The sequence below is a fragment of the Magnolia sinica genome, chromosome 9 (assembly GCF_029962835.1).
Source record: "Magnolia sinica isolate HGM2019 chromosome 9, MsV1, whole genome shotgun sequence".
Classification (NCBI taxonomy): Eukaryota; Viridiplantae; Streptophyta; class Magnoliopsida; order Magnoliales; family Magnoliaceae; genus Magnolia; species Magnolia sinica.
The window spans coordinates 14,714,532-14,742,346 of record NC_080581.1 but is presented as its reverse complement, the minus strand read 5'-3'; the positions used below and the strand labels follow the sequence as shown (position 1 = coordinate 14,742,346).

Sequence of the window (27,815 nt, the reverse complement as noted above, 5' to 3'; positions counted from 1 at the left end):
TATCGCGATAATATCGTCTTATCAAAATCGTGAGAATAACGCGACATTTAAAAAACTATCGGCGATATTTTTGACTAGGTCCCAGTGCCGCTCTCCTCAGCATCTCCTTTCCTGCAGCACTGTACACGAGTCAAAGCACACGATCCCATCCTTCCTCGCCGTGAAGCAACCGTCACAAGTCACTACCCAAAAACTACCCCTCAGATAACGGAAAACATAACGCCGTCAGTTGCCGCTAAAACAAGCTGGTCAACATCAGTCAAAGAAGAAAACCTCTCTTCCAAAACCCTCTGTCCTCTCAGTCTGCTCACAGGCAAGAAGACGACCTAAAAAACCCGGTTTTCTCCCCCCTAGAACCCGGTTCGGAGGCCGGACCGGCCGGACGGAGGCCATCCATGGTGAAAGACGAGCCGAAGAAAGCTAGAAAAGGAGGAGAAGATGGAGAGAGGAAAGGAGCGAAAGGAGGAGCGAAGCTGACGCCTCCACCGGCCATTTCTCCCCCCGATCGCTCGTCTTTCTCGCAGCTCCTCGCCGGCGCAATGGCCTCTCCGGCGCCTGCGCAGGCCGTGCACTCGCCGGTCGTCGGGATGGACATGAAGCAGACCCTTGTACTTACGATCGCTGTCGACCCGGCTCGCTTCCCGATGGTCGCCGGGCCCGGCTTCATCTCCTCGCCGGGGTTTCAGGTCGGTGGCCTGGTTGTCATTTCCGTCCGGATTCTTTCTTTTATCATGTGATTTTTTTGCTTTGTAATTTCTGCTTTTTTCTATTTGAATTTTATGTATTATTCAAGAGAGTATCTGCCGATAAATGAAATATCTAGGTTAGTTATGGAGAACTCAATATCCATACATGTGGGACACGCGTGAGAGATCAGGACCATTCATCTGTTTAGGCCTACCATGGATGAAATTTGAAGATTACAATTGATCACACGGGTTGGGTGATCCTAGCCACCAATTACACGCATTTTGAAGATTTGCAATTGAGTATTTGTAAAGAAGAATTCAAACCAATGGTCAAAATTCAACTGGCATGGATCATTTGAGTAGTGTGATTTTGGCAAATGGTTGGCATTCATAGTGCCCAGTTGATGAATAGTCTGAATCTCGTTTATGCGTACGTACAAGCTGAGATTGAATGCTTGATAGCTAGCTTCGATATTAGTCTATATCACTGAATCCTCACCATTGATATCTGCAGTCTCCCTGATTGATTAGTGCACCCTTGCTCTTCAGCTTTTGGTGGCGATTGTATGACCAAAAGTGGATAGGGTGAGTATATAGTGACTGTTGTTAGTTTAGCTAGAAATCCAACATTACCTAAAACACAATACCCTCCACATTTTCTGTTCTAGATCCCACGATTTGGATTATGAGTCAGTTGCGATCTGGATTGCTATTTCTAGTGACCCAAAATTACGCCTCTATATTCCTCCTATTGATTAAGTTGTAATGCAAATTTATATTTACAACTTAGAGTTTTATAATTTTATTTATTATTTATAATATAACACTAAGCATGTGGGGTATATAATGAAAATATTTGCCATTTCATATCATATAAAAATTGCAGTATGAGTCCATATATAAAACTATATTGTAGACACTTGGTGCATGTACGGGAATTACACACAAAATCCTACCCCTAGCGTATGGCATATTTGAGGAAGTAGTGTACCATGTACCCGTACCCATACCACGTACCAAAGTGACCCACGATCTAGGCAACTTTGTGTTGATCCAATATGTTATTTCGTATGTTTTAAATACATGGAGACATGATGACTATAAAGTAAATGATATAAAAAAAAACAAGACATGATTATAAGATCCTTTTTTGGGTTTCCATCATGAAGTTGGAGTTCTAATCAAGTAGTGAATAAATGACCTATTGCTGCTGCTGCTGTTGATGTTACTGCTGCCGCCGCTGTTGCTGCTACTACTTCTTCTATACACTCGTGGAACTTCTTTAGGGTGATTGGGTTAGTTGCTAGGGTGATTGGGTTACTATTCATGGGACTTCTTTTGTCTAGGGTGATTGGGTTAGTTGCTAGGGTGATTGGGTTACTATTCGTGGAACTTCTTTTGTTTAGGGTGATTGGGTTACTACTACTGTTGTTGGTGTTGCTGCTTCTATTCCTAATATGGCATGCTTCTCGGATTTACATGAAGTGAACTCTCAAAACATCTCCATTGTACTATGTTAGCTATCCAGTTGGTGGCTTGAAAAATGTAGCTAACTAAAAAGATGAGTAATAGTCCACTCCACAACCAATCGGTAAAAAACTCACAACAATGGGGTGGTCAAGGTTATCTAGTTGCTATGATCTTTTTTGTCTCTTGTCGATGCATGGTCCTTGACCATCCAAACTATGTTAGTCATGTGATCAGTGGCCTAAAAAATGGATGGTAATTCAAAAGATGAGTGATTGGTCTAGTGTAACCTGGTTATTGAATTAATGAGATATCAACACCGAATTATAAAGTAGGCAAGAATTACATTCACAAGAATAATTGAGTAGAGAGTGAGAACTAACTTTATTAACATCAAATTTCTTCTTACAATGTTTAAGAAAAGATCTCACACTTCGAAATTTTTTGGAATGACTACCCCCCCTGACTTTAGACCATAAATCTGTCTAATCTACCTAAAATAGTAAAAGCAAATATAGAAAATAATCCTAATTGCATCTCTAATTCAACCTCATATCTTTAATCACATCACTCTTATATTTTTAGTCACATCTTTAAATCAACCCTCATATCTTCAAAAAATAGTAAATTGTAATCCGTGATTTAGGCCATAAAATCTATAAATAAATAGTCCAAAAGTAAGCACATGTTGGGCCCTACAATGGGCCATGGGCCTAGGTGGGTTGGGCTCTATAGTGGGCCTAAGGTCTGCATTGTTCCCCCCTAGGTTGGAAAGAATTCGACTTTGACAAGTTGGACACTTCATACAAGTAGCGGAGGTTCGGATTTAATCTTTTCAATTTGTCACCCATGATCAATGTGCATTCAGAATAGGGCTTATTTTTCTATTTCACCAATGATTGCATATATTGGTTCTGTTGAGTGTTATCCGTCTTCATTCGTAACACTTGTTCAACTTCTTCATTCTTTTTCTTTGAGAGTTGTTTATCCATATTGATAATGGCTTCATCTTGTACGTCATATGACTCGTCATGGTACTCGAATAAATCCTCTACATTGAAAGTCAACGAGGTATATAAGTTGGAGATTTTCCAAGGCTTCATCTTTACGATCTCAAATGGAGATTTTCCGATAGTACAATTTATTGAGTTGCAAACTTGGCTTGAGATATAGCCAAGTTCCACTGAAACATGTTGTTGCCTACAATACTCCTCAAGAGGCTATCAAGGCTCTTGTTGATTACCTCGGTTTGACGATCTGTTTGAGGATGATATGTGCTTAAGAATTGAAGCTTAATCCCCAATTGCTTTCATAAAGTGCGCCAAAAGTGGCCTACAAACTTCAAATCACAGTCTGAAGTTATTATTTTTGGTACCTCATGAAGTCGCACAATTTTTGTGAAAAATATGTTGGCAATAATGCATAACGTCCATCTTCATCTTGCATGGAATGAAGTGAGTCATCTTCACAAAAAGGTCCACCACAACGAAAATCGAATCTATTCCCTTTTGGAGTCTTAAGAAGACCCAGAATGAAGTCCATAGAAATGTACCCCAATGGTGCGACTGGAACGGGAAGCAGCTTATAAAGGTTGATATTCCCCACATGGCCTTTGAAGACTTGGCATAGGCGACATCGTGCTACGAACCGTTCAATGTCATGGTGCATACGGGGCCAATAGTATTTTTCCTCCACCACGACTAATGTTTTAGCCTGTCCAAAGTGTGCACCCAGTCCTCCTTTGTTTTGCTCAAATAGGATCTTCTATCACAACGACCCCTCATGAATGCATTGTCGATAACTCTTGAATAGATATCCATCATGTGAGATGAATTCACACTCCAGATCTCAGTCATCCACGCACCTATCGAGTATTTTGTAAAAAATGAGGTCCTTTTTGTATTATTCTTTTAATGCATCGAATCCGACGACCTCCTCGGCAAGAGCTCCTAGTAAAACCACCCTCCTACTCAAAGTATTTGCCGCTTTCTTTTGACTTCTAGCTTTGTGACACAAAAGAAAAGTATATTCTTGTAGGAAAACCACTAACTTCACATGACGAGCAGCACTCAATTTCTTATAGGAGTTGAGATATTTCAACGCCTCATGGTCTAAGTATAAAGTGAATTCCCAATGAATCAAGAAATGTCTCTAATGTCGTATCACCAAGGCCATTGCATAGAACTCGAGATCATACATGGATTAGTTCTTTCGTGCATCATTAAGGTTCTCGTTAAAGAAATCTTTCCTTCCTAACTCAACGCATCACCAATGCCAACATTCGAAGCGTTGCTTTCCACTTCAAAGACTTTATCAAGTGTAAGAACTAGAGCTTCTGTAATTTTCTTTTTTATGGTGCCAAAGCTTTGATCTGCCACTTTAGTCTATTCAAACTTGCCTCCCTGTGCGCAATCAATGACAAGTGCGATGATGGTGTTGAAATTTTGAATAAATCTCTATAAAATTCGCCAAGCCGTGGAAAGAAGGAAGCCTTGAAATGATTCATGGAGTGGGCCATTCTGCGATGGCCTTGATTTTGTCTACATCAACCTTAATCCCTACTATAGACAATTTACCCCAAAAACACAATACTATCAACAAAGAGCACTTTTTCAAATTATAGTGATCCTTCCGTAGTACATCAAATATTTGCCGTAAATGATCAAGATGAACAGATAAATTAGGACTAAAAACAAGAATATCATTAAAATATATAACTAAAAACTTTTCCACAAAAAGGCGGAGTACCTCTGTCGTCAGCTTCACAAAAGTGGTCGTTGCATTTGAAATGTAGAATGGCATGACAAGCCCACTCGTACAACCCTCTGTGAGTCTTAAATACGGTCTTCCACTTGTCCTCATATTGAATACATATATGTTGATATCCACTCCTCAAGCCAGTCTTTGAAAAGACCTTTGCTCCATGCAGCATATCCAAAATAAGAACACGATACTTGATAGTAATCCGGTTGATCGAACAACTGTCCACACACATCCTCAAAGATCCATCTTTCTTAGGGGTTAATAATGTAGAAACAACACATGGTGACATGCCTTCTCCTTCTCGAATTAAACCCTTTTGCAACAACTTAGTAACCTATTGGTAGAGCTCGGCATGTTTAGCTGGACTCATTTAGTAGTGCGCAAAATTCGGTAGACTCAAACCTGACACTAAATTAATGTGGTGTTGAATCTTCCTCATAGGAAGAAGTCTAATTGGGAGTTCTTCGGGCACCAAATCTTTATCTTCATGAAGGAGCTCTTGTATAGGAGGCGGAACATCTGATTGCTTCATGTCTTCTCTAGCAATCAAGATATAAATGATGCCGACCTCCTTATTTTCCTCTTCAAAATTTTCACACAGAGTGATTTTTTTAAACTTTGCACACTGAGTGATTTTTTACCATCTTTATCCGATGTTGGTGTTTAAAGATGTTTCATTGGTTGCAATGTGATATTAACACCATTCTTGACAAAGGAATAGGTGTTGGCTCGAGTCAAATGCATCATATCTTGGTCCTACAACCACAGTTTCCCTAATAAAATGTGGCATGCATCCATGGGGACCACGTCACACCAAACCTTATCCTTGTTTTTGGATCCTAAAAAGAAGGTAACTAAGCACCTAGAGTTAATAGGAACTTCTCTCCCTTTCTCAAACCAATAAATTTCATATGGTCGCGGATGCTTATGTTCGTTGAGTTTTAGTTTATCCACCATTTTTTGTGTGACAATGTTATCATGCCCCCCCCCCCCCCCGGGTCTTCTAAAATTGCGCATATATTCCCACTAGAAGTACAAGTGGTGTAAAGTATTGCAACGACAATGGTATTGCAACAATCATCACCCCTCATCAACCACCCAAGGCGTTGATGGCATATTTCATTGGATAATTGTGGACTAATGTCCAAGATAGTGAAAAAAAACAATGTCTCGATTGCCCACAGTAAAAGCATGTGAAAGGAGTTTTGTTGTCTCATCTTGGGCGCACTAGCCCCTTGTCCTAGAACTACCTCCCCTCGGGTTGGGGCTTGGCTTCATTGTTGGACATTGGGCCCATCGTCCCTCTACTTATAACCATGGTTGCCTTACATGGGAAGTTAGCATGTTGCCTCATTGTCGATAACAGTTTTCGTGGGACAACAAATCGTTGCCCAAGCCTCCAATTAACTATCTCATCAACTTTCAATGCAAGTGTATATACATTGGACATTTTAAACACATCCTCAAATACTAATTCATTTCTAATATCCAAGTTAAGGCCATTGGGATATCTTAAAATCTTTTGGTCTTTATACTCATGAAACCCTGCTCTTGATGTGAAAGTATGGGACTTGTTGGTAAATTCATTTACCAACTTATTCCCTTGACATAGATTATGACATCTTTGATAGAGGTCATGGGCATAAATTGTGGGTACGAACTTGTTTTTCATCTTTTCCCAAGAATCTATTTTCTTCTTAACTTAACAGTTTCGTTCGATAGATCATCCCAATACGCAAATACGTGACCGGAAAACTTCACAGCTAGTAACTTCATCTTCCGATTATCCGTGGTTTCTTTGTAGTCAAATACCTTTTCCACCTTGCTTAGCCAATCAATAAAGTCATCAACATGCGACTAGCCATGGAATTTTGGAATTTCTACCTTAATTCCGGCCTCTCTAATGTGATTCAAGTATTTGTGTCTTCACAAATTGGGGCCACCCGTTGCTGGTTAGGACTTTGGTGGGGTCCTCCCCATATGTGTACATGTGTTCAAAATTCAAGTCTCCTAATTCCTCGACGCCGGAGCTCTCCTGCTTGATTAATGAGATTGCTTACTGTATGCGTAAGTTGATCTACTCGCTCTATGAGCGCGATGATCGATTGGGTTACTTGTACAAACTCTTCCCATGTCACCCATTTTGAAGCCATTAGAAGATGATGTAGAGTTGAAAATCCCAAAAGATGACCTGCTCTGATATAAAAAATGGTGCAACTCGATCATGGAATCAATGAGATATTGACACCGACCCACGAAAAAGTAGACAAGAATAACACTCACATGAATATTTGAATGCAGATGGAGAAATAATTTTATAAATATCAAACTTCTTGTAGACCTTAAATGGATCTTTATCACCCTACCCAACTAAGAGATTGATTTGAAACACATAGACACACACACAGATATATGAGAGAGAGAGAGAGAGAGAGAGAGAGGTGCTCACACACAACTAGTTGTACGTCCAACTGGTTGTCTGATTTAATGTCTAATTAAAGTTAATAAATTGTGCCGAGTGAAGTTATTTCAAAGAGGAAAATGAGTTGCCGGCTTGGGTTGGTCCACCATAGCATTAATGTGAAATCCACCCAACCATCAGGTGAGTTACCCCATGTTAGACCCAGGGCCCGAAAATCAGCCCATTCGTGGTTTAGATGGACCACATGATTGGAAATAGTGTACGTAGAAAGCTCACCCTCCAAATCGTTTCTCTGTGTGATCCACTTGAAACACATATGGGCCTGATTTTTGGACCTCGGGCCTAGCTTTTGGTGTGGCATCTAATGGTTGGATTGGATTTCACATGCTTATCACGGTGGGTCCTGTAAAAATCAAGGGCGGCAATCTCGTTCCCAAATGTTTCCATTGGTATGGCCCGCTTGGATTACAGGTCGCTTGATTTTTTGGATCTGGGCCTAGCATGGGATTACACATCGAATGGTCCAAGTGGATCTCACGTACACATCACAGAGGGTCCCATAAAAAATAACAGGTAGGCGTCTGTCTTGCACCTGTTCATTCTATGAAAAGTGATCCCTTCTCGAGAATGTAGAGCAGATTAGGTGTTACTCGAGTAAAACTTATCGGGTGTTTTCCTGACCATGGGGCCCACCTTGATGTATATCCACACCGTCGATCCATTTTGCTAGATCATTTTTTTAAAGAGTTATGTATTATCTTATTAAAACATAGGCTAGGCAACTGCCAAGCCAACAAAAATACAACACAACAGAGAATTATAAACCCAAAATAGGACGAGATACACTAAAGTCCAAATGGGGGAGATTGTGAGCCCATTCTGGCACATCCCTGTTGATCTTCTAGAAAACTTCTTCTCGAGATTTAGCTTGGCTATCAAAACATCAAGCGTTCCGCTCCCCCTACATGTTCCAAAGAGATGCTAGCAGAAACAAATGCCATAAGGTTATGAAGTTCTTCAATTGAGGGCCATGCCATGCCTATATTAGTTGCGGAACTGACTGGGGCATTGATCACTCCACATTAAATGATCGCAGAATCTGAGACCAGAGATGATTAGCAAAGGGGCAATGGATAGATAAGTGCTCGACTGATTCTGCATCCGATATACAAAGAAGGAAAATATTCGGAATGGTCATCCCTCTCTTTTGAAGTTTATCAATTGTTAAAATATGCTTTATTCCCACCAACCATATAAAGGTGGAGACTTTCGGGGGAGCCCCGTAGAAACAAAACGAGTGAGGTGTCTCTTGGTCTGGAGGATTCCTTGATGGGCAGATTTTGTTGTAAAGGGATTTAATTGAAAAGGAGCCGGAAGGGGATTCTGGCCAAACCAATGAATCAACTGAATTTTGAAGAGGGATAAAATACTAAAGACACCCTGGCAGACTAGCAAAATATGCCGCTTCCGAATCCGACAAGCCCCTTCGACATGGAGGACTCCATGCCCCTCTTCCCCCTTGGAAGGAAAAACACATGTCGACCGTAATATTCTTTTCCAGCGAGAGGTGAGCCAAAGAAGGGAAAAACCTCTGCTAAGGGTCTGTCTCCGCACCACTTATCTTCTCAAAAACGGATTCGGGAGCCATTGCCAAGATTAAAAGATGATAAAGCTATGACTGATGGAGGGCGCGAAGTGATGACCTTCCATATTCCTGTGGCATGGTAGAATGAAGACTTCTTAATCTCCCACACCCCCTCTTCTACGTCATACTTCCGAGCGACCACTTCTCTCCAAAGCTTGCCTTCCTGAACACTAAATCTCCATTGCCATTTGCCAAGAAGGGCCAAATTCATCAAGTTAAGATCTCTCAAACCTGCGCCCCCTCGTACATGAGAAGGCAAGCCTCTTCCCATTTTAATAGGTGGAATTTGAAATTTGCATTAGCTCCTCACCACGTAAAATCCCTTTGCAACTTTTCCAGTTTACCTAGAACTTATTTCAAGCACCTATAAAGGGACATAAAATACATCGGAAGATTAGAGAGAGCCACTTTTATTAGAGTGATACGTCTTGCTAGAGATAGGTGTTTCCCTTTCCACTTGGACAATTTCCATTCAAATCTCTCAATGACCATGCTCCAAAGATGCTTCGATAGCTTCCCCAAAAATAATGGAAGGCTCAAATAGGATGATGGGAAGGACCCGGTACCACATCCGAATATTATGGCGAAGGACGATAAATGTTCTTTAGATATGCCAATCCCCAACATCTCTCTCTTGCTCGTGTTTATTTTCAATCCCGATACCTCTTTAAAGCATCCCAAGATTTTCTGAAGATTATCAATCTTGTCTGTATCCACATCGCAAAATAGTAATTTGTTGTCTGCGTATTGCAAGTGAGATATGGTGGGACGGGAGTTAGCAACACAGGAGCCCGATATTAGCCCCACCCGTTTACCTTTGCCAGATCATGTAAAGGCATGAGCCAAAAAATAAGCCAAATTCAAAGCTCAAGTAGACCACACCACAAAAAGTAGTGGGGACAATATACCTACTGTTGAAACCTTCCTAGGGCTCACCATGATGTTTATTTGCCATCCAACTTGTTCACAAGGTCGTACAAACTTGGATGAAGGGAAAACACAAATATTAGCTTGATCTAAAACTTCTATGGCCTCCAAGAAGTTTTCAATGGTAGGCATTTAATCTCCACTATTTTTTGCCTTATGGTTCGCTTAAGCTTTGGATTTGCCTCATTTTTGGGCTCATGCCCAAAATTGATCTAGCAAAATGGATGGATAATGTGGATATAACACAAATATCATGGTGGGGCCCACAAAACTGTCACATCAACAAGTTATTGAACTTAGTGTTGTCTTCCACCCGACACATTCCCAATCCCAAAAATAACGGATGGGCCTGAGATGGACTTTCAACCTCGATTTTGTATGGGGCCCATTGTGATGTGTATGTGAGATCCACTCGGGCCATTAGATGTGTAATCCTATACTGGGCCCAAAACCAAAAAATCAAGGTGACCCGTGATTCAAGTGGGCCATAATAATGGAAACAGTTGAGAGAGAGATGTCCACCCTTGATTTTTACTGGGCCCACCGTGATAAGCACGTGAAATCCACTCCAACCATTAGATGCCACACTAAAAGGTAGGCCCGAGGCCCAAAAATAAGGGCTATATGTGATTTAAGTGGGCCACACCAAGAGAAACAATTCGGAAGGTGAGCTTTCTATGTCCACTATTTCCAATCGTGTGGTCTACTAGTTACCTGAACCACAGATGGGACTGATTTTCGAGTTGTGGGTCTGACATGGAGTGACTCACTTGATGGTTGGGAGGATTTCACATTAATGCCATAGTGGCGCCCGCCCAAGCTGACAACTTGTCTTTGAATTAACTTTTCACTCGACACCATTTATTAACATTAATTAGTCATTAAATTAGACAACTCGTTGGACGTACAACTAGTTGTGTCTGAGCATTTATATATATATATATATATATATATATATAGAGAGAGAGAGAGAGAGAGAGAGAGAGAGAGAGGCAGGCATGCATGCTCACCTGCGCACGTGCTCGCCTTTGCACACGTGTCATGGGCATCTAATCCGAACGGTCCATGTGATGCGACATCCCATGAAACCACAATGGACTAATTTTCACCATGATCTAAAACTTTGGTGGGCCATAGCAAAGAGATACAAATCAAGGGAGGAAACTATTTTCTTTTTCCATGACCCACCAAAGTTTTGGATCAAAGTAAAAGTTGGGCCCTGGGGGTTTAATGGGGTGCTGCATCACATGGACGGTTCAGATTTTGGACTCACATCAAGTATGATGAGTTCTTAAATAGTTCGCACGAGTTCCATGCGAACCAAGGTATCCCGTATCGGTATTGGCCCTCCGATACCGATACCGATACGGGGGTGTAACGGCGATACGGGGGCGTAACGGTGTAAATTTATTTATTTTTGGCCAAAAAAATATGAAAAAATATGGATTAAATCCGAAATATTCTAAGCATTCCAAATATGCATTCATTTATAAATTGGAACATGTTTATGGTGGTGTAACAGTCCACTCTTTGGTGAGAAGTTGTATCGGACTGTCTGATGAATTTATGAACCAGATAACTTGAATTTGACTACAAAATTCATATATTTAATTTTCTAAATATCTAATTTATATACTTAACAATTTGATATCATTTCTTCCAATAGTTCTTTTAAAAAATGAAATTAAATTTAGGTAGATGGCGTTGCCAATTTGGGGCTGACTTGGAGGACCAATCCATGCCCCAAAACAACCTCAAATTCATGCAATTTATTGGCATTATCCCACTTGTGAATTGGTGGACATTTATTGGATAGTGAATCATGAAAAAAAATCAAAAGGCCCTATTTTAAAAAATAAGCATCCACAAATTAACAATTAAAACTATTCAAACAATTTGATTTTGGCATTTTGAGTTAGCAATTACAGTTCATAATTTAATTGGTAAATTTTAAGTTAATACATGTCTCGTGTACATTTTTTTTAAGGACCCGAATTAGGTAGGACTAGGATCGTGAAGTGCAACACACGAGTGTCAAAGTTTTTTGGACCCCACTCGTGATGAATGTGTTATATCCACACCGTCCATCCATTTTGCCAAATAATTTTAGGGCATGAGCCCAAAAATGAGGTAGATCCAAAGCTCAAGTGGACTGCACCATAAGAAACAACAATAATTAAACGACCACCATTAAAAATTTATTGGGGCTACAAAAGTTTTAGATCAAGTTGACATGTGTGTTTTCCCTTCATCCATGTCAGTGTGACCCTATTAACAGGTTAGATGGAAAATAAACATTACAGTGGACCCTAAGAAATTTTTAATGGTGAGCATTCTATAACCACTGTTTCCTATGATGTGGTCCCCCTGAGATTTGGATATTACTAATTTTTTAGATCATGACCTAAAATGATGTGGCAAAATGGATGGACGGCATGGATAAAATACATACATCATGGTGGGGCCCATGTGGCACATGTACCTTTTATCAACTCGTGCGACGTGCTGCGTAACTCGTACGCAGTCCATTCATCTGACGCCAGCAAGTCCTGTGGGTCTGATCATGAGGTATGTGTTATATCTAAACCGTCCATTCATTTGACGAGCTCGTCTTAAGGCTTGACACGAAAAATAATACAGATCTAATTATCAAGTGGACCACACTGCAAAAGGCAGTGGGGGATTGAACGTCTACCATTGAAACCCGTTTTGGGATCACAGAAGTTTTGGATCAATATGAAATTTGTTTTTCCTCTTCATTCAGGTCTTTTTGACCTTATGAACAAATTGGATGGAAAATCAACGTTATGGTGGGGCCTACGAATTGTTTAATGGTGAAAATCATTATCTCCGCTGCTATTTTTGGTGTGGTCCAAACGATCTTAGGATATGATTCATTTTTTGGGTAATGCTCTAAAATGATCTCTAAAAATAGATGAACGGTGTAGATATAATAAATACATCACTGTGGAGCCCATGTAACTTTGATCTCCTTTGAACCGTTCGTACAACTTGGAGCTCGAGGAGTGTCAGCGCTCGTCTTAGCATGACACGTATCTACAACAGCTATATAGCTGGTGTTTTCCGATATGAAATGAAAAAGAAGGGAGAGAGCGAAACCGAAAAGAAAAAGGATGGAAAGGAGAGAGAGAGAGAGAGAGAGAGAGAGAGAGAGAGAGAGAGAGAGAGAGAAGAAGAAGAAGAAGAAGAAGAAGAAGGCCCGCAGCAGGGCCGCAGCCGCAGCAGTCCCAAGAAGAAGAAGAAGAGGAAGGAGGAGGAGGAGGAGAAAAAAAAGGTATGTTTTTTTTTTCCTTTTTTTTTCTTTTTTTCCCATTTTCTTTACGCCAGTAACAGCCGTTACAGAAGTTGAGCACTGAGAGTTTCATGGGGTGTTGCATCACATGGACCATTCAGATTTGGGGCTCACATAACGTATGATGAGTTCTCAAAAAGTTTACGCGAGTTCCGTAGGAACTGGTGTGCAGCTGAGCATTTGGCTATATATATATATATATATATATATATATAGAGAGAGAGAGAGAGAGAGAGAGAGAGAGAGAGAGGATCTCTTGCGCACTGGTGTACAATGACTATTTGCGCACCCTCTTGTCTCACGTGTGGCACTGTATCTCCTCTTTCGTACCACCGAATTTCTCTTCGCACGAGAAACCAAAGTTTTGATGCTTAGAACTTCTGTACGTCCCTCCATAATGTGTTAGATCCACACAGTCCATCTATTTTACCAGATCATTTTAGAGGATGATCCCAAAAACTAGGTAGATCCAAAGCTTAAGTAGACCACACTATAGTAAACGGTGGGAACTGAACGCCTACCATTGAAAACTTCTTTGGGCCCACCATGACATAGTTTTGCCATCTAACCTGTTCGTAAGATCACACATACCTGTATGAAGGTAAAACAAAAATATCAGCTTGATCCAAGCCTTCTATGGCCCCAAGAAGTTCTTAATGGTGGGGTTCAATCACCACTATTTCATGTGGTGTGGTCCTCTTGAGCTTTGGATCTACCTCACTTTTGGGATCTTGCCTTAGAATGATATATAAAAAAGCATTACATGGTGTGGATCTAATGCATACATCATGGTGCCGCCTGCGGTAGTTCCACACCACGTGAAAAGTGTCTGGTTTTCTTCTCCTCTCCCGAATCAGATTGCATGCGGCACATACTGCATACAAAGAACAATGTTGATGTATGGAACTACTTTGGGCCCACCATGATGTATTTGTTAGATCCACATAGTCCATCCATTTTTCCAGATCATTCCAGGGCATGAGCCCAAAAACAAGGTAGATCCAAAGCTCAAGTGGACCACAACCCCAGGAAACAATGGGGATTAAACACTATCGTTGAAAATTTCTTTGGACCACATACGTTCTCAATCAAGCTGATATTTGTGTTTGTGTTTTCCCTTTATTTAGGGTTACATGACTTTATGACAGTTTGGATGGCAAAAAAACATACATCCAAGACCTTATCAACTGGTTGGATGGCAAATAAACATTACGAATCTGCTTACAGTGGGTGCTGGGAGTTTTTAATGGTAGGCATTTAATCACCATTGTTTCCTGTGGTGTGGTCCACCTGAGATTTGGATCTGCTTAATTTTTGGGAACACATCCTAAAATGGTCTCCAAAAATGGATGGACGGAGTGGATATACAACAAATCGTCAAGGTGGGCCCTATGGTAAGGGTAACACCTACCTTAGTTACTTAGGTCACCCCTAATCCGCTTGCCAAACCGTGTCCCCGATTATGTAGCCAAGAAAGGACGCTGGATTCTGTAAAAAGTAAACTCTTTGGGGCCCACTATAATGTATGCATTGTATCTACATTGTCCATCCGTTTTTTGGGGAAAAAAATTTTACGGCCACAGAAGTTTTGGATCAAGTTGTTATTTGCTTTCCCTTCACCCATGTATGTGTGGCCTAATCAACAAGTTGGATGGCAAATAAACATTACAATGGGCCCTAGGAAGGTTTTAATGGTGGGTATTCAATCACTAGTGTTACCTGTGGTGTGATCCACCTAAGATTTGGATCTGACTCATTTTTGGGCTCATGCCCTAAAATAAGCTCAGAAAATGGATGGGTTGTATGGATCAAACACATAGGTCATGATGGGCGCAGGAAGATCACATGCTGATACATTCAGTTGCTCGCTCTGTTGTGCATTACGTAGTCCATTATAGAGAGAACATAAAACATGATAGTCTTCATGTGTCGCACTTCTCTAGGTGCAACATAATGCATATGTTAGATCTACGCCGTCCATCATTTTTTGAAGATCATTTTGAGTCATGAGTCCAAAAAAAAAAGAGCAATTCTAAAGCTCGAGTGGACCACACCACAGGAACAGTAATGATTGAATGCCCATCATTAAAAATATCTTGGGGCCATAAAAGGCTTGGATCAATATGATATTTGTGTTTTCCCTTCATCCAGGTCTGTGTGACCTTATCAACATGTTAGATGGCAAAACAAAATCACGGTGGGCCTAAAGAAGTTTTCGATGGTAGGTGTTCAATTCCCATTGTTTACTATATTGTGGTCTGCTTGAGCTTTAGATTTGCCAAGTTTTTGGGACCATTCTCTAAAATGATCAGGCAAAATGGATGGACGGTGGGGATCTGACACATACATTATGGTGCGACCTACAGAAGTTCCATGTATCAAAACTTTGGTTTCTCATGCGGGGAGAGAAATTCGCTGGTACTAAAAAGGAAATATGATGCTACACGTGAGATAAGGAGGGTGCACAAATAATCCTTGTGCACCGGTGCGCGGGAGATCATTTCTCTCTCTCTCTCTCATATGTGTGTGTGTGTGTGTGTGTGTGTGTGTGAAATGGTACTATGAGGTCGACCTCATGGGATCTTTCCATGAGATCGAGCTATGTGGACCCCACTGTGATGTGCATCAGACATCCACATCGTGCATTTAGTGGATCCCCTCTAGGTTATGGGATATTCCAAAAATCAGCTCGATTCGGAACTCAAGTGGGCAATACCATTTGAAATTGTGCGAAATCATGCCTAAAACATCTAAAAGCACCTAGTGAGGCCCACCTGAGTTTTGGATACAGCTGAAACTTGGTGTGACCCCTCATCCAAGTGGGACACACACAATGGATGGGCTAAATTTGTGAATCATATCTCAGTGGGCCTTATAAATGATCATGAACGTTTCAATGGGCGGGTAGGCACTCTCAACCGTTGTCTGTAATGTGGCCCATCTAAATCATGAAATGGCCTGATTTTTAGGCTTGTGGTCCACCACGGAAGGGTGCATCTACTGATGGGGTGGATGACCAATACACATCACGCTGGGGCCAACACAGGTTGACCTCATAGTACCTTTTCACAATATATATATTAGAGATAACAACAATATTATTAGAAAGCTCATGTGGCATGATGATAATGAATTGGAGGGTGGTGCAACTGTAATGATCTGCGGTGATATTTTGATGGTGAACTAGTTGAAGTCTTGAGAAGCCTGTCTGACACCCGCCATAAATCTATATCCAATTCTAGGTCAACATCATTGTCATCTATAACTTCCTCCCACAAAAAAAGTCTTGTTTTTGGGCAATACCGGTCTAGGAAAGCGAATATGGAATGAGTTTAGAAGCAGGGGGATGGGGTTGTTCTAAGGAGGTGGTTATGGTGGGCCAAAAAAAAAAAAACTCCAAATTAAACTAAATTATGCATTTGCAATGAATGAGAGCAGTGATGATCATCCTATTGCAGAGTTTAGGAATAGGCTTGGAGTGTCTTATGGTGGGGATTGTCGGGACTTGGATATCTGCTCATAGAATCAGAGGATCGTGTTTGCTGAATTTCTAAGGATAGAAAGGAAAGGTAAGAGGGAGCTAGCCTAATGCATGGGCATTTTCACACCGGGCTTGAGTGGGGTGGCCCGTGGGATGCGGGGGTACACTTTGGGTGGGCGGCCCGTGTGAGGCGGGTAGCTCGTGTGATGCAGAACCCATGTGATGTGGAGCCCATGAGGGGGGTTTGGCCGAGGACCTAACACATGGGATGTGGGGCTTGGGCTATGAGTTAAGGGGATTGATTCGCTACGCTCTATCGGTTCGAGCTTTTAAAGCAAGTGGTTAGTTGTCCCGCATCATAGCCAATTTAAACTTCTTAGTTAATTATGATAAAGACGTCAAATCGGTACGGCTGAAGACAAGAAAATGATATTGTAGGGTAGGGAGGATTTATTGCTTAGTGAAGATTGTGTTGTGGGCCTAGTTATCTAGATCACAAACGTGTTGTGATTCTTGAGAGAGGCTACTTGTGTGCAAGCTTGACAAGTTCCTCATCTTGTGGTTTAGGAGTCATTTTTTGGGCGTTAGTTCCCACAATAGTTTCGTTGAGGTTTGAACATTAGTGGCTTGAGGAGCACCATATCCAACTAATCTCGAAGTGATGGAGGAATGTGAGGTTGAGGAAGGGTTTGGTCAGTTTCAGATATTTGAAGAAGTTGCAATATCTCAAGACAAAGCTGAAGGACTGCACCCTCTCAGATTTGGTCAAAATGAGTTCAAGAAAGAAGAAATGCCAAGTCAAAGAAGCCATTGACAAGAAGAAGGGGAGAATTGGTCCAATAAGCACATGGGTCGTCAAAAGGAAAAGCTTAGGGGCCTATTTGGATTGCAAATTATGTCAGTAATGTACTATAAAAGCGCCATCATTATGGTTTTAGCATGATTGTTTAAGCACATAATTCGGTGATCAAATGTAGATGTATTAGGAGACAGGTATTGTAATTCATAAGCATTACAATTTTACATTGCATTGTAGTGGAGATCTCCCCTCTAAACATGCACATCAATGTATTTTTCTCTATAATTTGACATTGATGTAAAAGCACCATCATTACAATTTTACCACCTTACAAGGGAATTGTGGGTCAAATTACCTGTTTTCAGGAGACAGGTATTGTAATTTGCAATCATTGCACTTTTATAGTACATTACTGATGTAATTGGCAATCCAAATGGGCCCTAAATTAGACTACACAATGATCATTAGGGGGGAGGAAGCTTTGTGGAGGCAGAAATCTAGAGCAACCTGGCTGAAGGAAGGTGACAAATTTAACAGTTTCTTTCACAGAATGGCAAACAAAAGGAGGAGATCAAATTGCATCCATAAAGTATACATTAATAACTCGCTTATTGACATAAATCAAATCAGGATGTGATTTTTGAATTCTATTCCAAGATTCCAAAGAAGACTTTTGTAGGTCGCAGTTGGATGGGTTATCTGTCAATGTCCTTCCATCAGGTATGGTGGATCGGCTAGAAAGATCCTTTGATGAAGAAGTGAGGAAAGTGGATTTTTATCTGGATAAGGACAAAGTGTTAGGCATGGATGAATTTTCTTCTTCTTCTTCTTCTTTATGGCATTTTATCATGCATGCTGGCACATTATTAAAGTGGACATCTTGTTACTCTTTGAGGTGTTTCATCGTAGATTCACAGGCCTTAACACAACTTTCTTCACTCTTATTCTGAAGGCCATTGAGGCGATGGGGATTGGATATTTTAAGCCTATAAGCTTGATGGGAGGTATTTATAAGATCCTAGCCAAGGTTTTTTGGTCAGAATCTGTGAGGCCATCAATGATTTCCATGTTTCAGGAAGCTTTCATCGGGGATAGGCAGATTCTGGGTGGAATTTTGGATGCGAATAAGCTTAATAATTCAAGGGCATCTAGAAGGAAAGTGGGGATTACAAGAAAGGTAGACAGGCAGAAGTCAGTTGACCATGGTGTTTCCTTGTATACTCTTTTTGCAAGATGTGAATTAAGGAGTGCATTTCCACGTCTTCGTTCCAGCTTTTGGCATATGGTTTATTGGCCGGGTTCTTTCCCGGTTCATTGGAGCTTTGTCAGGAAGACCTGTTATCACCTCTTCTATTCGCATGAAGGTTGGAGCTTGATCCTAAGGTTACCTACCTCCTGCATGATTAAGGGATGCAGAATCAGCAGTCCGAGAATGGAGATTTTGCATTTTTAGTTTGTGGATGACACTTTCCTGATGTGTGATGTGTTAGAGGGTCAGGTTTCAAACTTGAAATTTCATACTCAATGTTTCAACACAGGTTCAATCTGCCATGTCAGTCCTAGCAGTGTCATGGTGAGGGTAGTTTTAAATGAAGATATGCTGAACTATTTGGTAATAAGAATGAGGCTCTAGCTTGGGGAGCTTCCTTGCACTTATTTGGGTCTTCCCTTGGGGGCAAGCCGAATTGCTTCGTTTTGGGACATGATTATAGAAAGAATGGAGATGTTAGTGAGATGGAAAGGGTGGTATCTAACCTTGAGGGATAGTACTATTCTTATCAAGTCCGCTTTCTCAAATCTCCTGGTCTATTACCTTCCTTTATTAAGATTTTTGCAGCAGTGGCTTTGAAGATTGGGCGGCTTCAAAGGAAATTTATATAGGAAGGGAGATGATGGGGTCATTAATTTCATCTCTTATCTATTGGAAGGATTTCAAAATCCTTCGCAAGAGGGCCTTGGAATTGGCAACATTAGGGAATGAAATTTGGGGATTCCTAAGCAAATGGTATCAACATTTGGAGAACTTGAAGCATTTTGGAGGATCATGGTAATTGGGAAATATGTCTCATCAAAAGGAGGGTGGTTCCTGGGCTTATGTCATAGGTCTAGAGGGTTGATGGTGTGGAACGCTATTCATCAAGTGAGACCTTGGGTGAAAATGGGAACACTTCAACAAGAATTGGTAAAGAATTTGGGAAGGACATTGAGTTTATAATTTAAGAAAGGAGTGCAGTTTTGGATGTATGATGAAGCATTTGAATCATCTTATTGGGCCTTATTTGAACTTGTGATAGAAAAAGAAGAAAGTTCAGCAATTTCAATGTGTTGGTGGGGGGAGAAGTGTCTTGGAGCACTAGATTTAAGAAGGAATCTTTCTAATGAGGAGTCATTTCTATATGCCAACCTTTTAAGTAGGTTATGTGATGTGCATATTTACAATTCGATTGAGGATAGAAAAGCATGGAGATGGTCACCTATTGGTGAGTATTTGGTAAAATCCTTTTTTCTTGGTGCTAATGGCAGGAGAGGGGGAGCGTCCTCTGGGTGTAGAAGTGTGGAAGGCTGCTGTTCCTGTAAGAGTTAAAAGCTTTGCATGTGTACTTAGAGTAAATAAGATAGATCTTTCTGATGGATGTCCTGAAGAAACGGAATATATGCCTTCCCAAGTCCCAACATGTGTGTTATGTGCAGAAGGGAAGGAGAAGCCAGCGGCTAGTTGTTGTTTCACTGTTTGATGGGAAGGGAGATTTGCTGTCCCTCTTATCTCAACTGGGGGTCTCCTGGGCTTCCAATGATTCCGTCAGTAATACGCTTTTGGAATGGCATGGTGGACCTTCAAAGGTTGGTAGAAGATTTTAGGGAAGATGATATACTTTGGGGATCTTATGGGTTTGCGGAAAGAGAGGAACAAAAGAATCTTTGAGGACAAGATTGCTTCTGTTGCTTCAATGAAAAGAGGGGTTTCTCACATGATTCCAGAGTAGGCATTCTAAAGCAAGGAATTTAGAGGCTGCCTTTTGGGGGATTGGGAGGATTTATAGCTATCCTTTCTTTGGGATGTTGGGGTCATTTGTTCTCTTTTTCTTAGCTGCCTTGGTTGCTGAATGACAAGGGGGTCTCTTGCGATGGATTGTTTGTGTTCTCCGTGTCTACTATGGTCATCAAATTTCGAAAGGAAAAGAAAAGGAAATAGTACATGGAAAAACATGTTCGTTTTTGTGTTGGGGGACTATACCTACTTGCAACCTCTTCTCCACTGTTTTCCTTAGTGTGCTTGATCAACCTATCTCATATGGAAGGAGAAGAGGCCCCCTCGATTAATTTGGAATCAGATCAATTTCCCCAGATTGATGGATTTTGCAAGCATTAGATGTTTTGAGAGACATCACATTGCATTGGAATGTTGGCAAGCTTAATAGGATATGTTAATGGAGAGGACCCCTTTATCTACCTTTTGTGTGGCATCTCTAGATGTAGTTGGTATGTGATCAATGTTGTCAAATCGCATAAGCGATTTTGTGCACCTGGGGGGCTGACTGATTATGCGACTGCATAATCGCATATGTGGTCGCACAACCACCAACTCAAATTTTCTTTTCTTTTTTTTCTTTTGTAAAAATTCAAAAAAATATCACAAAAAAATTTTAAATAGGAAAATATAAAAAAATTATGGAAAATATGTAAAATTAGTACAAGTGTTTGGATCTTTTTAATTTTTAATTTGTTATTTCATTATAGTTTGTTACCTTACATGATTACATTTACATATAAATGACTATTAGACTATTATAAAAATTAACAAGTTAACTAAGGATAGGGGCTTGTTAGACTCTATTTGGGGGGTTAGGAACAAGGAATGGGTTTCAGTTGACGTTGTTGGATCTGTTGGGGGTATTATTGTTGCATGGAATGCTGTTCACTGGAAGAAGATAGACTCATGTCCTGGTAATTTTTCCATTTTTGTTTAGTTTCGAGAGATTTCTTCTAGATTCCAGTGGGTTTTCACAATAGTCTACGGCCCTTGCCCTTACAGTTTGCGTGAAAGTTTTTGGGCCTAGTGGGGCGATGTTAGACATAGATGGATTGATCCTGTGTTAGCATGACAAATTTTGCAAATCAAGTGTCCCAAAATGACCTGGTGGATCACCCTTTGCAAGGCGCAAAATATACTTGGTCTAGTGGTTAGTAAAAAACAAATTTATCAAGGTTGGACTTATTTTTTGGTTCGTCGGATTGGATTAAAAAGTTTCCGTTGGTCTCTCAGTGTGGCATGCCTAGGATCGTGTTTGATCATTGTCCTATAATTCTTGATGTGGTTGCGAACAACTAGGGGTTGAGACCTTTCAAGTTTGAGGCTGCTTGGCTTGAAATTGAAGGTGTCGAGCATTTGATAACTGATTGGTTGAATTAATTTTCAATGGATGGATATGTGGGTTTCAAGATCGCCTGGAAACTCAAACTTCTAAAGAACAAGATTAATATTTGGAAGGAGGTTCTTAGAAACCGAGAGGCGGAGTTCCACCGAATCCTAGAAGAAATTCATGACTTAGATGTTATTGAGGTAGGTGGTGGCTTATCCATGACAGAAAGAGAAAAAATGGTAACTCTTACTTTAATTACGCAAAGCGGGCAAAAGAGGAGGAAATCAGGTGGCATCAGAGTTCTAGAGCAGTTTGGCTCAAAGCAGACAAATACTTGGTCCTTCCATATCATGGCTTGTGATCGTGCTAATAGAATCTCCTACTTGGTTGTAAATGGGGAACGGATGACGGATAAGAACAGAATCTGTGATGCCATAGTTCAATTTGACAAGAACCTGTTCTCAGGGGATTAGTGGAAAAGGCCGTGCTTGGACAATCTCCATTTTCAAACTTTTTCAAATGAAGACACCTCGTTGCTTGAAGTAGAAATCACAGAAGAAGCAAATGTTGCATTAGATTTGATGTCCGGGGACAAGGCACTGGGTCCCGATGGATTTCTTATGCTTTTCTTTTAGAAATTTTGGCCTTTATTAAGAAATGATGTCATGGACATTATATCGGAATTCTATGAGCGTAGTCGTCTATCTGTTGAGATAGGGGTGACCTTTGTTGCCCTTATTTCCAAAGCGGAAGGAGCATAATAGCTTAAAGACTTCACATGTATCAACTTGATAAGGGGGCCCTACAAGATTTTGGCCAAAGTTTTGCCCTCGAGATTTAGAAATGTGCTTGGCAAGGTTATTTCCAAGAATTAGGGAGCTTTGTTGCGGGGAGAAAGATTTTAGATGGCACTCTTATTGCCCATGAGTGCATTGATTCAAGATACAGGGAGGGGAAGCTTGATATTGTGTGCAAATTGGATATTGAAAAGGCGTATGACCATGTTGATTGGTGGTTCTTAGATTATATGTTGAACAGAATGGGATGCGGCAAAAAATGGAGAGGGTGGATGCGAGCTTGTGTGCACATCGCTTTCTTCTCTATTTTGATTAGTGGGTCTCCTAAAGGCTACTTCAAGGCATCCGTGGGTCTTAAGGCAAGGAGATTCTTTATTCGTAGTTGTTGGGGAAACTTTTAGTAAGATGCTCAACAAGGGAAAGGATAATGACCATATTAATGGGTTCAAGGTTCCTAACAATAGTGCCTCTTTTACTCATCTTCAATATGCAAATGATACTCTCTTCTGTGATGCTGAACTAACCTTAGTGGACAATCTTAAAAAAATTATTGTTTGCTTTGAGGTAGTCTTTTGCTTGAAGATTAATGTCACTAAGTCGAACATGGGAGGTTGTGGAGGGAGTTCATTGCAAGTGAGTATGGTACGCAGCATGGTGAGTGTTTCTTCGAAGATCTTCTTTATATGTAGCTTCATCCATTTGGAAAGCAATTGTGGTGACTGAGCATTTTGTGCAAAAAAAAGAATTGCTTTCTCCCTTGGGAATGGTTGTCATATTAGATTTTGGGTGGATATTTGATGTGGGGATAGAGCATTACAAAATATTTTCCCTAGATTGGCTCGCATTGCAATTGACCAGTTTGTTTCTGTTATGGATACTTCTCATTTGCGCGGCGGCTCCATTGTTTGGAATCCTCCTTGTTACAGGAATTTGATGGATGCAAAAACTGATGATCTGGTGGGTTTGCTCGACTGCTTAAAAATTCTTATGCCTTCAAGTCAAGATTCAGACTTGTTTGGAGTGCTCATCGCTTGGGCAAGTTTTCGGTGAGAACGCTATATGATTTGATTACCGTGTCCAACCATTTTCGCAACCCTCCTCATCCTTTCCACCATTAGTTCTATGGTGCCCGTCCCCATGTTGCGGTGTTCGTTTGGTTGGTGGATAGGAGGATCCTCACAATTGACTAGTGTTCGAGTTGTTGGTATCACTACAAGTTTCGCTGGCCAGAGATAAAGATAAAATATTGTTATCGCTGATAACCGGAAATGCAGGGAAAAGGGGGGAAACATGGAGAAAATGGTGGAATTTTTCAGTGAGACTTTAGGACATACCTAAATACACATATTTATATATTTAGGAATGAAAAAATTGCAAAAAGAATACATGGCATCAAGGTAGGCCCCATGATTAGGGGCACACATCGTTCTATCAATAGTTAAATACTGGCAAAGTGTTTGTGATTGTGTGACACGGACAATACACATGCACTGAGAAATTGCGCACGTGGCATACAATTAATCAAATTAAACCGTCCAATTTATAGCACTTAGTGTAGTTATTTGAGTAGGCCCAAACTTTATCATACCTTATTATTTCAGTATGAGATTGGTGGACATTTATTGGACGATTGAAATGAATAAATCTAATGGTTGTATTATTATAAACAAGTGTTAATAGCTCATTCATGCTGGGATGAATTGAAAATAATAATAATAATAATAGCCCCAGCGTATTGACTTGCGGTGGTGTAAGGGTAGCAGAGTAGATTATGTGCAACCATAGCCTGACACAAGACAGTACGACACTTATGGTGGGGCTCATCTTGATATATTTATTGTATATATCCATTCCGTCCATCTATTTTTTAAAAATCAATTTACGGTATAATCTCAAAAATGAATCAGATTCAAATCTTAGGTGGACCATTACATAAGAAACAGTGATATTGACCATTGAAACCTTCTCATGGGTTACAAAAGTTTTGGACTAACCTGATTTTTGTTCTTTTCCCTTCATAAATGTTTACGTGCCCTTATCAACAGGTTGGATGACAAATAAACATTATAAAAACATTACTGTGGGCCCAAAGAAATTTTTAATGGTGGAGGTTCAACTACTACTCTTTCTTAAAATATGGTCCAGCTAAGATTTCGATCTGCTTCATTTTTGGGCTAGTATCCTATAATGATCCGGAAAAACCTATGGTCGGTATGGATAAAAAATAAATACATCAAGGTGGCCCCCATCGTGAGGGCCGCACCATCGTTTTTAAAGCCAAAATCGCACTGAGTTCACTCTCTCACAAAGAGCTTTCGTCTGGAAACGGATTGGCTAGTGAACCAGATAGTTGGTGTATTGACGTTAGCAAGTTCCGTGGGTCCCATCATGAGTTATGTGTTATATCCAAACCGTCCATTCATTTTACGAGCTCGTAGTAAGGCTTGAGCCGAAAAATAAGACAGATCTAAAGATGAAGTGGACCACACACAAAAAGCAGTGGGGGATTGAACGTATACCATTGAAACCCTTTTGGGGTTCACAAAAGTTTTGGATCAATATGATATTTGTTTTTCCTCTTAATCCAAGTATTTTTGACCTTATGAACATATTGGATTGAAAATAAATGTTACGGTGGGCCCTACGAATGTTTTAACGGTGAAAATCATTACCCCACTATTATTTCTAGTGTGGTCTATTTGAGCTTTGGATATGATTTATTTTTTGGCTCATGCTCTAAAATGATCTCGAAAAATGGATGAACGGTATGGATGTAATAAATACATCATTTTGGGGCCCATTTAACTTTAATCTCATTTGAATCGTTCACACAACTCGGAGCTCGAGGAGCATTAGCGCTCGTCTTCGCATGACACGTACCCACACCAACCACGCTAGTATGTGGTACACCAGTCAATCCGCTGCCCTTTCGCTTATCTTCCTTGTAAAATCTCAAATGATGATTTCAATCGTTTTTTCCATTTAAAATAATAATAATAATAATAATAATAATAATAATAATAAAATCCCGAATATCTCTCCTGAAATTTCTCTTTTTTCAAATCCCCTTCAACCTTGCCGAAATTGGGTTCCTTTCAAATCTATCCTTTTCAAAGAAAAAAAAGAGGAGGAGATTTCATACCTCTGAAAATCCGGCGTTATCAACTGCGATTGGCCCACCAAATCCATCCGAAAGCCACTCCCGCAAGCAGATTTTGAGAAAAAAAAAAAGGTAAGAGATTTTTTTTTTCTATATTTATTTATTTATTATTATTATTTTTTTGAAATAGTAGGGAGAGTTGTCGCTGGTAACTATTTTTTCCCGATAAAATCAAAATTATCGCCGATATTTCATCGACATTAGGAAGAGTAATGAATTTTTGGTGTTTCAGTATCGCCGGTCTAGCGACACCGATAATATCGGCAATATTATCGATATTTCGTCGACAATGAAAACACTGCCATTGACATCCTTCAAAGAAGATCCCATACTATGTCAAACATCTGTTTAATGTGCACAAAAGGCGTGGAATTGATTGATCATCTCTTTATTAATTGTCCGTTTGTGAGGAAGATCTAGGACTACTTTTTGGTTATTCTCAGTACTATATGGGCTATGCCGAAATCTATGGAGAACCTCCTATGGGTGTGGCATGGGGAGGAAATGGGAAATCTGAAGAAGTCAAATGGAGGCTTCATATTATGGCCATCATGTTGGTTTTTTGGGGTGCAAGAAATGCTTGCTGCTTTCTTAATGAATCTTTGTTGGTTGAGGAAGCCATTTGTAGAATCAAATGCTTGCCTCAGGATGGGCAACCTATGTGGTAGCGGCCTAAGCTGTTTTGGGGGGTCTTTCATGTTAGCTTTGTATTCTTTTCTTCTCTTCTGGCATGTTTTTCAATAAAAGTTGCCGTTACCTCTATTAAAAAAAAAGTACGCAAATGATATAATACATACACTCAAATTATGACCAAAAAAAAAAAAAGAAGAAATTTTATTGATGGCTTGGTGTAGAATAAACACTATTCTCTAATCCATTATGGCAAATCATCACCACCATCATTGTCATCATCGACGTCATCTCCTTCAATGTATACTTCATCTTCTGCTTCTTCGTCATTGATTCGCAGTTCGCACTAGTTGTTCATCCACATCCAATTGTTGATCTTGATCACCTTATTCTTGCATCTCCTCAAGCTCGTCTACTTTTGGGCCTTGACTGCTACTAGGCCTTGTGCTCTCCCCTCTTCTCCACCTTTGACTTGAAGAACTTTCTCTAGGTGCCAATCCCAATGTGACATCGTTTACTTGAGCCTATGTTAAGTCCGTTGTCTCTACAAGCCACTCACTGTCTACCTACAAGTCATCTAAGCAGATGGCATGATAAAAATTAGGCATTTTTGCCTAATTTGGAATCATTCCTGCAACTTTTGGTTGTGTTGGACTAAGATCATGTCATTTAGCTTCTTTTATTCAAGAAGATTCCTTTTTTTTTATTCAAGAAGATTCCTTTTTTTTTTTTGGTGAATCTTTATGACATTTTAAATTTTAGTTTAAAGTGAGTTAGCGACTAGTGCTATTAGATACATTTATGTTTTAATAGTTAGAGACTAGCTTGTAAAAAAAAAAATAATTCCAAGTTATGAGCACAAGTAACTCTCTAAGACATTTATACTTGGTACTTTCATAGTTCTGTGCTGGATGACTATGTCCCTTAAGAAAATCCCCGCGTCCAAAAGTTTGGATATCATATCTTGTTCATCCTTATTTGGAATCATTCTCTCCAAAATATCAAGAAATCCTTCCATATGCATCACTCATGCCTCACTCTGGTTGATGAAAGCAAAGAATACAACAGGATTAAGGATATAGGTGGCCAAATATAAAGAATATGACATTCGGTTGCCACGTCTTCTATCTACTATATCTAATACAGGCTTATAATCATGTTCTTTTTATAATTAAGGTGTTCCATAATTTTTTATCTAGTCCTCTCCATCGCATCGTAAATGTATCCCATTACGGGTTTCTCATCACCATCTGCCAATTGCAACACACCTATTAAGGGTTTTAATGATTTAATGCCTTTAGTACTTGGGTCCAAAACGATTGGGAAATGATAATTTGTTAGATTAATTTTTCCTTGATCAT

The 27,815-nt window shown here is 40.1% G+C and overlaps 1 protein-coding gene across 1 annotated transcript in view; it reads left to right on the top strand.

Moving 5' to 3' along the window:
- The first annotated feature begins 261 nt into the window (after positions 1-261).
- The window catches only part of LOC131256964 (probable WRKY transcription factor 3), a 41,230-nt gene continuing 13,676 nt past the window's right edge, over positions 262-27,815 (top strand). Inside the window, exon 1 of the mRNA XM_058258086.1 lies at positions 262-686. Coding sequence (XP_058114069.1) covers positions 396-686 — 291 coding nt within the window. The 5' untranslated portion in view covers positions 262-395. The remainder of the gene's footprint in view (positions 687-27,815) is intronic.